The 16,517-nt window shown below is 41.0% G+C and overlaps 1 protein-coding gene across 1 annotated transcript in view; it reads left to right on the forward strand.

The window, feature by feature from the left end:
* The first annotated feature begins 14,101 nt into the window (after positions 1-14,101).
* Positions 14,102-16,517, forward strand: part of NID1 (nidogen 1) — a 44,048-nt gene continuing 41,632 nt past the window's right edge. The window contains exon 1 of the mRNA XM_038132235.1: positions 14,102-15,010. Coding sequence (XP_037988163.1) covers positions 14,297-15,010 — 714 coding nt within the window. The 5' untranslated portion in view covers positions 14,102-14,296. The remainder of the gene's footprint in view (positions 15,011-16,517) is intronic.

Genomic DNA, 16,517 nt, shown 5'->3' on the forward strand with positions numbered 1-16,517 from the left:
TTTATAGGTTTAAATGCAAGAGATGTGCTAAAGAGGCCTCAGTCAACAGAATCGATGACAGCTAAAATCAAAAGCGATTTCAAGAAATTGGCAGTTCTTCTTGGGACTTCTTGTCCCAGCGTATATCCTGCTAAGTACTGGGGGTTTAAATTATAGTCCTTCAAGGAATATGGCACTTGGCCATTTATTTTACATCGCTGTGTGTCCTGTTGTCCTGTGCTAAAAAAAATTTAAAGACATGAGGGAGAGAAAGAGAGAAAGAGTAAGAAAGGAAGGAAAGTTGGTTCATTTCCAGGCCTGCATCTTCAAAGCTAGGCTATGCAAGCCTCTGCCTCTCAGCAGCTTTGGTTGTAATTTGGTTACAATCTTACCAAATCTGCTCTAACAACCTATCTGTTTTATTATGTTTATCCATCATTTTTAATTAAGGGTAGCAAAATAGTAATGTCACAGAATGTTTGCATTTAAAAAAGAGTGTAATTTGGTAGTCAGAAGACAGTAGGGAGGATGCATGGTCAGTTTCCCCCATAGAGCTCTGTGAGTGAGTAACAAGAAAAATTCAGTTTTCCAACTATTTTCAGAAGACTAAATAAAAAAATGTTTTTATTTGTTAAGTTTACAGAACTTTGTAAAAAGGAAGTGATTTCTATTTAAAGCAAAATGAAAACATGAAGCTAGTTTGCACCCTGCATCCTCTTTATAAAAGCCTTATAACAATATATAAAAAAATTTTTTAATGGTAGAAGGCATGATATATATTTTGGAAAAAAATAAAATGTGCTTTCTGTGCTTTCTCCTGCAAGACAGAGAACATGTAAAAATATCAGCCATTTTAAATTCACCATAAAACCTGAGATTCCTGAGGACATTTAAATGTTCCTATGAAATTTTGAGGTAGATAGCTATATATGCAAAGTAATTGAAAATCCTGAACACTCAGTAGTAACAAATTCTACCCTTTCAGAGGGATGTCACTGATATAAACTTAGCAGTCTGAGTGTGTTAGCTTTAATTATATATTCTTTGCTTTTATTACCATCAACCTAATTTTTAACTTTTTTTACATTTAAGCAATTTTATGAGGATTTTTTTAAAAATTGCCTTGCTAATACGAGATCAGTGCATTTTTAAACTCCTAGGAACCCACACGCTGACAAATTGTTAAAAAGAAACTTAAACGTTACCAGAATTGGAGTGAATAACTTTACTAACAGTGCCACCACTTGTCTTTTTGGGCAGAGACACTTAATGTTGATTTTATCCCCCTGCTTAGGGGCATATTTCTGTCTTGGAAAATATTACTCCTTTCTGTGTTGAAGTCTCTTTATATACTCATCTCACTCACATTTCTGTGATATGCTGGCTGAAGATCTAATCCAATGAGAATTCTTGTACATGGTTAGGGTGTCCAGGAATTTGTGCTAAGAATTACTCCAGTTACTGCAGATGTATTCAGTATCTAGCTACTCATGAACTTGGAGAGGGTATTTCAAATGCTGCCTATCCATTTAAATTCCACATAAATATCCAAATCCATGTAGTTACTGTAAGGAAATATTAATGACCTTTCCCGGTTTCAGTCTAGGTGGTTTTGGTTACACAACTGTGTAACCAAAACAGTAACAGTAGTCAGAATCAAATATACCTGTCAGCCAGCTCTTGGAACCGCTGCTACTCTGCATGAATGCACATATGCTAAACAGAAAGCAAATATCCCTCCCACCCCCTCAGATAATTATGTCACCAGATTATGAACTGATTTAGGTAGACCATTATTTTCAACATGGACCTTTATGGTTTTATTATTGGACACCTTGATATAAGCAAAGAGTTTCTGTAACTACACAGAATAAAAGTTTTTAAATCACTATTGTGATTACACAGGTGATCTTAAAAGAAAAAGAAAACAAGTTAAAATATGCTGTATGTGCTTAATCAGTCACTACATATAGAAGACATTTTTGCAAGCTGCCGTGCACACAGACGCCAGGTCTTCCTCAGGTGCGCTGGCTTAGGTTGTGCCTTTATTTTGTTTGGTTGAATTTTGCACATATCCAATGTCCAGGAATCTTGGAGGAAAATAAATGGCAATAATTTACAATAATTTAAATAATTAAATAAAACTAATACTATTTTAAAAGTTTGACTTTTAATTACAAGCTCCAAAATAAGATTGGTAATTTAACTAAAATTCTAATTAAGATTAGTCTCTTTAGGGAATATATGTTTTCATGTATTGTAACATTGTTTATGAGTCTTGTAAATAACACTAAGTGCTCTTTCTGTGCATAAGGTTGACAGTCACACACAGACTTGGATATCAGACGTATACCTTAAACCTTTAATGATAGAACCTATATATGTGTACAAGTTTTACTGTACATCTGCCACCTTGCTTTTACATCGTGTGTGTGCATAGTGACTGGAGGCAGCTGGGGGCCGCTTACAGAGGGCATGACCTGTTAATAAGTCTAATAAAAAGGTGTGTTTCTCTAGATTTAACATAACAGGTCTAGCAGCAGCTCCGATCAGCCCCTTCCCCGCGGGTGCCTGCACGGCAGGGGCCAGCGGAGGGTGCTGGTGTTACTGTTCTGCACCCGAGCACGATGGGGAAAAAAATACAAACCCGAGGGCAGCATTGTGCTGGGAGTACCATGTGCCAGAGTGGGGTCCTGTGGCTCCCCTCCCAGCACAGCCTGTGCGAGCAGCCACCCGCCACAGCCTCGAAAATCTGAGAAATGGTTAATAATGAGTGATTGTGAGCACCGTCTCCGACTGCAGGAGGTTGGGAGCGTGAGGGGAACAGCTTCCTTAGAGAAGGAGCCTGCAGCAGAGTGCTCCAAAAGGCTGGGGGGTAGGCTGTGGATTGTCTCACTTTCAAAGTGTAAGGCTTGACACGCTGGCAGACACAGCCACTGGACCCAGTCTGTTATGGCAGGGGGTTCAGTTTGCCTGTTTCTATTTTGAAATATCTTTGTGGAACTGCACAACAGAGGTTTACATCCTTTAGCACAGTTATAGAACATGCTGAGTTGAAAGGGACCCATCAGGATCATCAAGTCCAGCTCCTGGCCCTGTACAAGAAATCCCAATAATCATATAGGATAATGTGCCAATAATAATGTGCCCGAGAGCATTGCTCAAATGCTTCTTGGACTGTGTCAGTCTGGTGCTCTGACCACCTTCTTGAGGAGCCTTTTCCAGTGCCCAACCACCTTTTGGGTGAAAAAGTTTTTCCTGATATGTAACCTAAACCTTCCCTGACCTGGCTTTATGTGGTTTCCTTTGGTGCTGTTACTGATCACCAGAGTGAAGAGATTGGTCCCTGCCCCTCCACTTTCCCTCATGAGGATGTTGAAGACCACAATGAGATTTCCACTCAGTCTCCTCCGGGCTTTGGCTGCACAGTGCATCCTTGGTGGTTAATTTTCACTTCCCCTTGATACTGTAGATTCTTGGCTGTTCACAAGCAACCCCGATGCCAACTTTGAAAAGTCACTTTTCAGAGGTTGCAAGATATGCAGTAATAAAAGTGTCCTGTACTCTATCCCATTCATGTTGAATAGCATATGCTTGAATCTTTACTGGTTGGCTTTACAGGTAAGAGACTTCTGCCAGGGAAAAAGATGCTGGAGCCCTCAGCTTCTGCTTTGCTATAGCTGCAGTTTACCAGCTGTCCTAAAGTGAAAGCCTGCAACACCAAGTCTTTAACCCTCACTGAATAGTGTCTGAAGACAGAAATAAACTACTAGACATAGGAAGCAGGAGTCAAGCTCAACAAGGGATAACTTCTAAACACAGTGTTTAATCCTCTTAGCATCTCTTGTGTGCTATTCTCTTTTTGATTGGAACAAACTTCACCCAGTTTTTGCTCTTGCACCAGTACCAGTGCCCTTCTTGTGCTTAGCAAGACAGGCCTGCCTATTCCTTTCATCTCTTCAAGCATCTTTCCTTATTACTGATTGGCAGCATTTGTCTTTTATTTAAAACCAGCAGATGCTTATTTAGAGAATTCACGTGTCTTAGCTGAGCACTGCTGGAGGTAAGAGAGATCTCTGATCAAAGAGGAGATCCTTTTTTGTCACTCTTGCACCGAGAATGACACAGGAGCAGGTGGGGGGCAGTATTGTAGAAATAGTAAAAAAAGGCTTTATTCAAGAGAACCGCGTGGTTTTTATAGAGCGATACGATGCATTCTATTTGATTGGCTAGTTAACAAAAACACCTTCCTCATACACCATCCTTGAGAAGAACAGAAAGACGAAGTAGAAAAACACCACCTGCAGATTGTTTATACTTAACAAGTTATCACATCCTTACAACTCCCTAAAAATTCTCACAAGCCGCTGTGAGAAACGCCATTTCTCTCTCTGTCCCATGGCATCCACATTTTTTCCTGCAGGGTGCCAGGACCAGTAGGATCAGCAGACCCTGGCTTTCATCTGGTATGGCTGGGAGTGCACACATGGTTAGTCAACAGTCCACCTCTTGCTTCTTTGCCTGCAGGACTGGATAGCTCAAGTTGTGCTTTTCTTCATTACCAGCCCCCTTCTTGAAGTCACCGGGGCAATTTGCAGAAGCAAATGCTGGTTGTGACAGGATTTGTGTTTGTATCCTCTGACTTAAAAGACTCAAATTCTCTTTTGCTTTCCCACCATCCTTCTCTCATTTGACTCCTTTCTGAAATCCAGGTTTTCTTGTCCCTGGTTGTTCCTTCTTAATTGAAAAAAAGACACCCTGAAAGTATGGAGTGAGATTACTGAGTCCAACAGGCTTCCTCTTAGTCCTGGGTCTGGCTCTGCCACAGCAGGAGCAGCTGAGAGCAGCTGGTCCAGATACTGGGACAGTAACTGAGTTGTTACTCTGCTGAAGCAGCACATGCAACAAATATTTACGTCTGGTACCAAGAGGGGAAAAGCATGTTCAGAGAAGATAGGCTTTTTGGAAATGAAAAATGTTCTGACCTCAGGCATGGCTGAGCAGTCTGGGGGGATTGCTGTTTAAGTCAGTCTGAAAACTATAGTACACTGTAGGGAATGTTCAGAAATCTTAGAAAGTAGAAAAATTATTACCATTAGTGACAGCGAAATAATAAGGATAATGTACCTGTAAGTTCTTCTGTACATATACCTTATATGCAGTTGAATATAAGCCCCAAGGTTGCAAATACTCAGGCAGAAATGTTCCCAAGTTTTGGAGAGCACTTAGATGCATGAAACATGCAGGGCATGCTGATGAATATCTGGAAAGAAGAATCAGCAGGCAAGAATACTAATTTGGTCTTGGTCATAGTTTGCCATGTAAAATGGACACGATGCTCTGGAAACTTCAAAGGTAAGGTTTTATTTAGGCAAGAATTATATCCAACAGAATTTCCTCTCTAGCTGTCCTACCTTTATATTTTGCTGTCCTTGAATAAGAGGGTTGTTTGAACAATACTGCGCTGTCAGGGGTGGCTTTATGCTGTTGTATTAATCTGTTTGTTTTACTTTACTCTGAAGCATACATCCTGTTTTCAAAGTAATGGCACAATTTACAAATAACAGAAACAGCTTGCAGATAATTCCTCCACCACACAGAATGAAAATTGTTGCATATGTGTTTGTATCTTTTCCTGCTTACTAAGCTGTAATTTGTCAGTCATATCCTCCCCAATGGGGCTGAATTTGGCAGCCAGCAACAGAATCCTTTGTTACATATTCACTGTAAAAGACTTTACTCCTAACTTTTCTTTGGGATGGTTTTTTCATTAATTTTTGCCATGTGGTAGCCCACAGAGGATCTCAAGTTGGTGAGCTTCTTCTGAGGCTTGTGAGCTTTAGGAATAACTACACAACTTCACACTCTGTATACCCATAGAGAGGGTAATTAGCTGAAATTTGATTTTCTTGGGTAGAAACATGATCTGTTCCACTTTAGAAAGCTGCTTCTGATTGCTAGGAAATCTTCACTGAGTTTCCTATGCGTCTTCTGATTTGCCAGGTGGACAAACCCTATTTCTTTGATATCTGAATTTTTCTCTTTGGAAAGTGGAATAACAATAAATGTTTCTTAAATCATCAAAAAGGTTTTGAAATTTGGAAGAGTGGAAACCTGACAAATGGAAAGTGCTTTTGAAACTATTACATCATCATTTTGAGAATATTGTACTGTGATTGCTGTGTGAAAATCTGCTTTATGTTTTAGCACTGTTGCAGGGAATAAGCCACAGGAAAAAAAAATTGGATAAGACAAAGTCCTGTTCTGAGTACTTCAACAACTGAATTTTATTTAATAAATGGAAGAAGCAAAGAACAGCAGATTTCCCTCAGAAAGAGCACAATGCTCTTGTTTGTTCAAATGCTGTGGCTCATTCTTCAGAAGTTATCCTTCCTCCTCAGATGATAAAAAGGTTAATATCCACCAAAAAATCAATAATTTTGTTAAAACTTCTGTCCAGTGTAGTACACATTTTTTCCCAATTATTTGTTTTCAAGAATTTAATCTCCAATTATTTTCAGACTATAGATGCTGTGACAGATTGAATAGGGGTGTCTAAATGACAATTTTGTCTTGTATTTAATGTCTCAAAAGATGGATGTGTTACTGGACAGGATGAGCATTTTAAGGGACAAATGCATTAAATACATAAAATCAAGAAATAACAAAATTATATATTTCAAGGAAAATTAGAGAATTAAGGACCAGATATAGTTTTGTTCTGGATAATATATTTTTTTCCTAAGTTATTTCCTCAAGTTTAGTGGCCTTACTTGTAAATAAGTATAATCCATGCTGGCAGAACTGTGCAACTGAGTAACTTTGAAAGATCTGTGCTGCTGGAAAACATTCAAATGTTTTTCATGCAGGAAGTTTGAGGGAATCATAAAAGATTTACAACTAAAGGGAAACAGGCATGAGTTTCTCTGAGAAAGAACTCTAGGAATGAGAACTGGTCAATGAGCCATAAAGAGGGTCAGCCCCTAAGATCCCATAAGGTTAATAAAAAGACTCTTCTGAAAAAAGATAAAGAAAACTAAGATACAGATATCCAGTACAGTGTTAAAGGCCCTTGTGGGGAAAAGGTAAAGGAGGAGGATGTTAACAGTGGGCAGAGAGCTCAAGGAAGAGAAGGCAGGACAGGTGAGGTCATCTGGTTGGAGGTCCAATAATGACTGCAGAGCAAGAGCCAGTAATTGCCTGAAAAGGCTTTGGTAACCTTTCATTTGCTAGTGTAGCTTTTACATTTTTTTGCTGGCTTGATGTAGCTGTTAGATTTTTTTGTAACAATCTTGCTGTCTCTCCCCCTTGACAAGCTAGAAACCTGCCTCTGGCCGGAGGTACGCAGGTACTTCTGAATTCCTAAATGAGAGATGGCCAAGAATCTCCCTCATGCACTGAACGACTGACTATCCAAGCTGCCCAAGTGTTAGCTGATCTCCTGCCCACTCCCAAAGCCTCTTTCCATGACAAAACACAGAGTGGTCTGGCAACAGTTTGCTCCAAGGACCATGCTCAAAAGGCAAACACAAGTCACAACCAGACTTTGTTCTTGCCCTTTCTCATCCTTCAGAGCTAGCTCAAACGCTTTGCGACTTCAAATACCTGCACATTCCCTCATGTCACAGGCTTTGGTATGTGACACACCCTTAGCTTTGTGCTTTAACACTGCTGGTCTCTGTGATGGTTCATTTTATTTCAGACACACTGAACACGATTTGGAAAGAGGGGTAAGAATGAAAAAAGATGTGTCTTAGGGCTACAGTAGCCCAGCAGAGATTGAGGGCTAAATGCTTTGCAGGGTGGACACTCCAGTGAGGTCTGGGGTTAGTAGTTTGGACACAATCCAGTCCTTGCTACTTGGCCTCAGGGAGCACCCTCTGTCCCTCTCTCAGCTGGGAGTGTAGACTACACAAGGAGTTTATTTCCAACAACCTCTTGTAGAAGAGACTTTTCGTGCTCTCACCCTGTCACTTCTCCGTGAATAAGTTATTGCATCAATCCCAGGGTTAGCAAATCATGTCTCTTTTTTTTTCCCAGGGGCAACGCAATTGTTTCTGTGCTGAGTGACTTCAGTGCAAATTCCTGTGTTTTATTGTTGCTCTGTTGCAAAACTATAGTGTTACATCCTACTCTAAAATATTAAATTCTGTTTGGGAAGAAATGAGTGGGCCATTGCTTGTGTTAGTCTGCAGATTCCAAGTGAAGTGAACAGCAATAGAAGTCCTTGGGTCAGAAGGAATAAATAGCTGTAATTCATGGAACTACTCCTGGGTCTTTTTGAATCTGGTCTGTTTCAAGTCAGGGTGAAGTTCACAGTCTTTACAAAGTTTTTAAAAGGAGCAAAAAAGTCTTCTTTCAGCATTGAAATGTTTGGTGTGTTACAGCCATCTACATGTGCTATGTTCAACATTTTAAACATAACTTGCCCCCAAGCACACAAATTAGGTCTTCCGGTTGAAAATGTACAGTCAGTTCTTGAATTCTCACATGTCTTATCAAAGAATAAATTATTATACTTATAGCACCTCACAGCTAAAATTTCAATTCAAGACACTGGAAAACCTATGAAGAAGAAAAAAAGAAGAAAAATATTTTTTAAAAAATCTATGAAACTACTGAATTTATATCCACCAGTTTTTACTACCATTTTGTGTGGAGTGATTGGCAGAATTGTCGCTCCAAAATTTTGCCTGTTGACAATGTTCTTGGTGTATAAGGTTATGATTTAGCCATTCTCAGGCAAGGCCTTTAAGTATACACATCCAGCACAGCCCCCCCCCCCCCCCCCAAAAAAAAAAAAAAAAATTATTTTCAGCTCACAGCTAAATTTCAGTAACTTGTAGGAACTTTTGGGATGTGCTGACTGGATTCCTGAAGGCAAAAAGCCTTTGGTGTAGCCAACCTTGAACAGCTGACCAGGAGATATCAGGAAAGGTTTACATCTTCTTTTTTGGATGGAGGAATATTCTTTCCCAGTAGGCCTTGACCAAAAATGAAAACATTTACAAGCAACCTAATTAAAGGAAATATTAATACCTATTGTTCAATCTAGCCAAGCCATGGAATTATGGGGAACTTTGTTCTTCCTCTCTGCAGTGCTTTCACAAATATATCTACATGTAAGGATAAACCACAACCTAATTTTGAGACCATGCAGTTTATGAGAATAGATATTATATTGAGTAATATTTCTTCCCAAATTTGGTCCTTTTGTAAAAAACAGTAATTAAAACTGTTGGTCTTTGCTGCACCACTGCACCACCTATCCTGAATGAAAGTCAATTTCTCTGTCTTACTTACAGTCACTTAAGGTAATGATAGATTCTCCTGAGTGAATTTCATTAACTTGGGCAATGGTTTCCACTCCAGAAAGGTCAGTTTCACATATGTTTTCCTTGTAAAAAACATCATCCAATAATCATGGGGGGAAACAGGTTAAGTGTCTTCTCTGAATTGTTGTGAACATTTAGACCCATCTGAGAAATCATATACTCTTTCTAAATGACAATTGTTGCAAGATTTATTATTCTAGCAGGCAGAGAATCCAGGCAGAGCCAGGCTCTGTGAGGCTGGCTGGGTGCTCTGCAGACACAAGAAGCTGATGAGAGAGAGTAGGTTGGCTGTCACAGGAACGACTGTGTCAGTGTTTCAGACTTCAGTAGCCTTTCTGAATGTTTGTAGAAAAGCTGAGGATGTAACCATTTGTTAAAGAATTTTCAGCCACCACAAGCATCAGATCCATGCTTGGCCTCGCTTTACTTTCTGATTGCCATCTAGAAGCTTTGTTGTTGAGACTCAATGTGGCATCTATTCTTTATGTGTTACATCTGCACCTGAAATTCACAGTCAAAATCTGGATGCCACATAAAAGAGAATACAACATTTATCATTGCCTTTGGTTTGGGTGCACATTCAATCTGAAGCAGTGGTTTAACTTGAGAGTACTAAATACTAGTACAATACTAAATACTTCGCCAGACTACAAGGGTATGTATTTTACCTGTGCGTGATATCTCTGTTCCAAAATCTGACACAATTATCAGTGGGTCAGAGTAGTTATTTCTTTAGTCTTGGAGAAGATAGGTGGTAAATGATACCTTTTCCATAGCTGTCTTCCTGTCCCATTCAAACTGGTTTTCCGCATCCCATTCCCATTTTTTGAAAAACAATGTTCCTTCATATTGTAACTGGCTTTTGTGTGTATGAGAAAATGATTGTACATTTTGTCTTCCTGTCTTCACTGTGTGTTTTAAAAACTCTGAAATATTTTTTATTGTCTGTTTGGAGACTTTTATGGCACAAAGCAAAAACTTTTAGATAATAACAAAACAGTAAGAGTTGGAGTAGATGTAGTAGTTACTGTTGAGCTGAATATTTAAATAGAAGTCTAATTATATATTCTCTGGCCCTGTTACAATTCTCTCTTACTACAGAGAAGTTCTAAAATTCTTACTGGATTAGAGAATCTGTTCTTGAAAGAGATCAAACATTAGGCAGTAAGAAGGATATTTTGAAAATATATATATTAGAAAGAAGTAATATTTTTCATATGACTACATGTCAGGTGGGAGGATTTTAAGGCTACTTTTTTTTTTTTTTTTGTCTAGCCATTTTACAGTGCTGATATTTTTCTGTTCCATTTTCCATCTAATTTTTCCTAAATATTAAATTGGAATGAAAAAAAAAATGTTCATGACTCTGTACAAGTATTACTTCCTCTTTGAGGTTTTTTTCTATCCCCTATTAATATAGTTACCAGCTCTAATGATGAGAGATAGAAATAAGACAACCCCAGAAATACAAAGTGTCTCCTTGCACCATACCTAAGAAGGATCTAAGAACTTCTATTTCTCCCGTGCTCCTTGCCCTGCTCTGGGGCAGGAATCTCCTGCTGCCGTGTACCATTATATTACAGCAGTGTAGCTCTCCTGTACTGCTCAGGTCACTGGCCAAATGTTAACACATTCCCATTCTTGCCGAGCTGCGCTCCAGAAGACAATCTTCCAAGAAGATTGTCCTGCAGTATTGCTGCTCTTTTGTTGCCCTGCAATAGCTCTGCATGAGAAAAAAAGAAGGGATTCTACAATCTTCTACACTCTGCCTTAACGCAGAGGCCAAGAATGAATATTGCCGTTCATGTGAACCTCTTCTCAAAAGCATCTAAGAGTGCCCCAGAATTAGTGTATTTCTGTCAATAGTTGTGCTGCAAAACACACTTTTTTTGAAGACGCTCCAGAGTTATGTGCCCTCCTTGGTGGTACTGGTTCATGTAGAGTTACAGACGGAATCTCATTGTGTTCCACTCTAGTGAACAATGAACATTAAGTTCTAAGATGGAGTGATTTAAATTTATGAAGTGCACTCCATGATCTTCCTGTGAGCCTTGCCTTTGCTTGTGACTCTCTGATTCCCATGACCTTGTCTGTCTAAAAAATGCTCCTTCTCAGCAGACCTCTGTACTATTCTTTCCTGCCAATATCCCAAATACTCAGTTCTCTCCAGATTATGACCACATGGTTACTTTGTCCTTTGATCCATCCGCTAAAATGCTTTGTTGTCATTGGACAGGAGAACATCATCATGGGAGGCCCAGGGCAGTACTTTCCTTACTCCACTCATGCCAGCAAAGGGAACACTAGCTCTGTTTTCTCTGTTAATGAAACCTGGAGAGGGGCTTGAGAAGGTCAGGCTTCTCCACGTCTGTATCCCCTTTTCCAAATCTCCTCACATTTAGGCAGTGAAATGCTCAAATGTGTGTGTGTGTGTGTATCTGTGAGCTATTTTAGCACTGTATGAACATAGAAACTCAAGTCAGATCTGCTGGACTGTCTCAATTCATTGTGAAATGCAGAATTATTCCTTAAGGTCTATTGCTTAGTGATCTGATCAACCTAGTGTTGACTTCTCAAAGATTTCTATCATTCTGCTTCCACTATGCCTAATCTATTATTTATCTGAAAATAGAGCCCATGGTAAGGAAGCATTTGCTGATACATGGTTTCTTTAGTTATTTCTTCTAGTTATTTCAATGTCCTTTCAATTACTTACCTGTAATCCTCAAACTCACCCATTTAATTCCTCCATCTGTTTGGTACCACTCTTCAGATATTTGCGTTGAAGATGTTCCATATCTTTGAAGCATGATGTCAATGAAATCTCCCCATTATAATTTAATCAAGTACATATGTTCAGTTCTTTAGCAATTTCCTTTTGTCCACTGATCTTTATTTTTGGTTTTAGTCTGAATTCTTTCCAGTGGTGAATTTTCTGTGACACCTCCGATTTCACAAGCAATCTCTGGAAAAGCAGTGTCATTATATACCTTTAGAAAATGTCACCTCCTTGTAACAAAATAAACCCAGTTCATTTGTTGTGCAGGATCTCAGTGGCTGCTCAGGGAATACTGTTGCTTTGTAAACTGCTGCCATATCTGATTTAATATCCAATGAAAATGTGGAGTTCTTGGTATTTACCAGCTATGAAAGACCTTCTGAAAGGTCTTTCTCAATTGGAACATTCCAGTTTGCATTTAAATACTTATCCTCCGTTCTTAAATATTGCTGAAGTCTTTTGCATTCTCCATTCTGGTTGGAGTTAGCAATTAATATCTCCCAATTAACTACAATATAAGCAAACATGCTTTTCCATCCCCTTTTTAGGTCCTTACTGAAGATGCCAGAAAGGACAACTGGAAACTTATTTACTTGCCTTAGAACTAACAATGCTTAAAACTCCTCACAGTGGGAGCTGTATAGAAGGTAAACTTGCAACTACAACAGAAACATTGCAATCCTCTTATGGTAAGTATAGACTAAACAATCTCAATATGCTGACTAATGAACAAAGGGTTTACCTTAATGTGGCTATTACCCCATGTTTTAAACATGCAGATGAAGATACTTAACTCTTGAGCCTTCAAATCTGGTTCAAATTTACTACACTAAGTTTCTAGTTTCTCAGTAGTCCCTGTCCTTCAAATTCTGGATGAAATACTAGGAAATCATGTAAATCTGACAGGAAAATGTTACCTCCTTGGGATTTTCTTCTTGTTTTGCTTATATTTTCCTTTTGTTGAGTCTTATTGTGGTAGTAAATGTAGCTGTGGAAAACATTAAGCCTAACAGAAATGATGCACTTGTGAATGTGTTTGTGTTACCATGGGGGTTAATTTAGGCTTTCTCTTTGCTATGGAATTGTGTTGCACAAGCACAAGAACCTTAAAGTTCTGCAAATTTGGAAATGGGCTTATGGTGGGGGGGCAGGTTTGTAATAGGAAGATGGTTTTGTGGTGAAGGCAGCTGGTGGTATGCCAGTGCACACATACAACGTGGCTAAGAACTTACAGCTGGCTTGTGGTTAAGTATTGATTTGTCAAATGAGGAGAAAGATACCTTAGCTGGATGTTGAGTCATTTTTGTATGTATGTGTATGCTCAGATATGGAGGTGATCCAGCCAAAAGGCTGCTCTTGTGGGAGAGGTTAGCCACATATTCCTGGATATATATAAAGCCACGGATTCCATGAATCCACCAGTTACTGTCTTACAGGCTCTGAAAATATGGAAGGAAGTTGCAGGTGAAAGTACAGCGAGAACTCAAGGAGAGCAGACCCTTCTTCCTTCCGGACCTCCACGCTACTTTGTCTCAGTGACTGTTTTCACAGTCATACAGACATACAGAACACAATAGTAAATAGATGCTAGTGATACTAGTGATTAGATACCTTTATCCTTATCTCCTTTAGGCTGGCAGAGTTATAGACAGGAATGTCTTGTGCTCTTGCAATTTGCCAAATGCAAAATTACACTTTTTTACAAGGAAAAAAAAGTGCAGGCATTTAAAGAAAAATAAAAAGCCATGCAAAAAGAATGTAGGTAGCATTTTGCCTGCCTTTCCTCAGATGATTATCTGCTGGAAACATTCTATGGACATATCTGCCCAAGATTTAATCCTTAAACACTGCTGTCCTCACATTGAAGCTTTCGGAAAAATATATTAAATACAACCATTCTTCAGTTGCTTCTCAGTGTTCCAAGGGAGCAGGACTGCGCTATAAAACAAAAAGACATAGCCAGAAGTAATATATTTATATTTACCATATTTATTTTCTCTGTATTTCATATCAGCAGTAATTTTTTGTTTGCAGATTTGTTTTATTTACTTTTCAGTTTTATTTTACAACCAAATGCAATTTTGACATGGATGGTGTTAATTTATGAAGTGCGTTCCAATGTATTTATTCATTTCCTCCGACAGTGAGCACCTGGTATCAAAATTATTTCAGAAGACAGCATGGGGATCCATATTTTTGTTTCATGTTGATTTTGGTATTTGGTCTCGGGGCTCTGGCTGTTGGGAAGTACTGCAGCTGCTGGAGTCACTTTGAGCACACATTTTCCAAACTAACGCAGAAACCCCACTGGCCCTGGCGGAGAGTCGTGGTGCTTAGAAAGCATCTGCCGGATGCCTATGACCCCGGACCGACTTCGTTTCGCGCCCCACAAGCGACACTGATCCCGAAAGCGGCTGAGCGTCCCCACCCCCGGCCCCCAGAGCGCTCCGAGAGTCGATCCCCGCGGGCTGCGCGGACCCCGCTTTGCTCCCGCGGGCGAAGCCCCGGGCCGGCAGTGACCCCCGCGGCCGATCCCGCTGCTGAGTCCCGTTCGGGCTGTGGGATCGGCCGCGGGGGTCCCGGGGCCGCTGTTCCGCCCGCCCCGCGCTGCCATTGGCCGCGGCCCCCCCGCTCCCTCGGCCCCGCTGCCCGCGCTTATAGCGGCGGGACGGCGCTGCCGGAGCGCCGGGAGCCGCCGGGAGCCGTCGGGATGCGCGCCCCGCCTAGCTGTCCGCGCTGGGCGCTGCTGGCCCTGGCGCTGCCCGTCCTGGCGCTGCCCGCAGAGCGGCTGGCGCTGCTGCCCCACGGCGAGGACCGCGGCGATGCCGCGCTGGAGCCCGGGGACGATGTGCACTCGGCGGCGCTGGAGCTGAGCACGGCGCTGCGCTTCTACGGCGCGGCCGTGCGCTCCCTCTATGTGAGTGTGGGGCCCCCTTCGGCTGCCGGCGGGTCGGAACCGCTCCTGGGGACTCCTCGGGGAGCTTTGGGCGGGTGCGCGGTGGTGCTTGTGGGTTCCGTGTGGGTTGTGTGAGTGCCGAGGTCAGAGGTCGGTCCAAAGAGCTTAATTGTTCCAGTTGTGTCCAGTCAGGTATCGGGACCTCGTTAATTCCCTTCTCACACTATGGCCGGGGCAGATTCTTCGAGGTGCACAGCCTCCGCTGGGAGACAATGCAATAGATAGTAGAAGCGCAAAGAAATAGCCATCGATTAGCCGGAGTGAATGCCATCCCCAGGCGTTTTCTGCACTCCATACAGAGTGTTCAGCTCAGAAACATCCTCGTTGTGGTCTGCTTTGTGTGTTTCGGCATGCCAGAGCCACAAAACTGAAATGCGATGTCTAACCAGCAGCCTAACCTGTCGAAGACTTGCACTTCTAAGCACTGGGAGACCTTTCTGTTCCTTAATGTCTTGGGCACTCTCAGGTTTCGTTGCTTTAAGAGTCTCTTAAAGCATCCTTGATGGTCTTGCACAGGCCATAATTTCTCTGTGAAGAATATGTGTGGCCTCCTTGTTTACAAATTTATAGAGTGGAAAAGGTTGAGGAAATATGTGGAGACAGTAAGAGTGATCAAAGAGGAGGAAGTCCATATCTATAGTAATTGCAGGCTTTGGGCTGCAAGCACATCTCAGCCTTGTGTGCGTGTCTCACAGCTGAATCTGCATCCCAGAGTGGTGTGTGCATATTTATAGCTGATGAAGGGTGTTCAGTATTTGTAGGTGGGATTGAAAACAGATTGTCTGGGGCAGAGCTGCTCAAAAGCAGCCATAAGGAGAACAGTTTAAAATGGCAGCATGCCTTCAGAGCACTGCAAGGGTACTGCACACTTTATCATTGCCTCTTAAGCCCCATCTAGGCTAGCAATTGAACATGTTGAGTAGCGTGCTTAGAAAGGTTTTGGTAGGGAAGGCACAATGGGTTTAGTGTATTAATCTGGTAAATGTAATCTCACCTCCCTGGCCAGATAAAGCAGTGTGGTTTCGTATCATGGATCTAAGAGGCAACTCAGTGGATTAACATACATGGACACTCTTGAGAAACTAGAGCTCCACGTGATTGCAGTCATTCAAAATTTGATGTAGTTCCCATGCACTTGAGTCTGTTTCATGGGTATTCACTGAAGATATAACTTGCTTGTGCTACACTGAGGTGTATTAGTGCTGACACTGATGTTACACTCCTTTTCATTGTCCATACTGCCACTACTTAGATAAATCCTGACATCATATCTGAAATCTAAAATTTTGAGGGATTTGGGTTATGCTTGTGTGGAAAACAAGTGTTGTTCACTGAAGTTGACTGAGATGAAGTATTAAGTGGAGTTCAGACTTCAGTTTGACCCTTAGTTCATTGTCTTGCCTTCTGTACTCTAATTTGGTCACTGATTAGTCAAACCAAGTAAAAAATACACTTTTAAAAGCACAAA

This window comes from Motacilla alba, chromosome 3 (genome assembly GCF_015832195.1).
Source record: "Motacilla alba alba isolate MOTALB_02 chromosome 3, Motacilla_alba_V1.0_pri, whole genome shotgun sequence".
NCBI classification, from domain to species: Eukaryota; Metazoa; Chordata; class Aves; order Passeriformes; family Motacillidae; genus Motacilla; species Motacilla alba.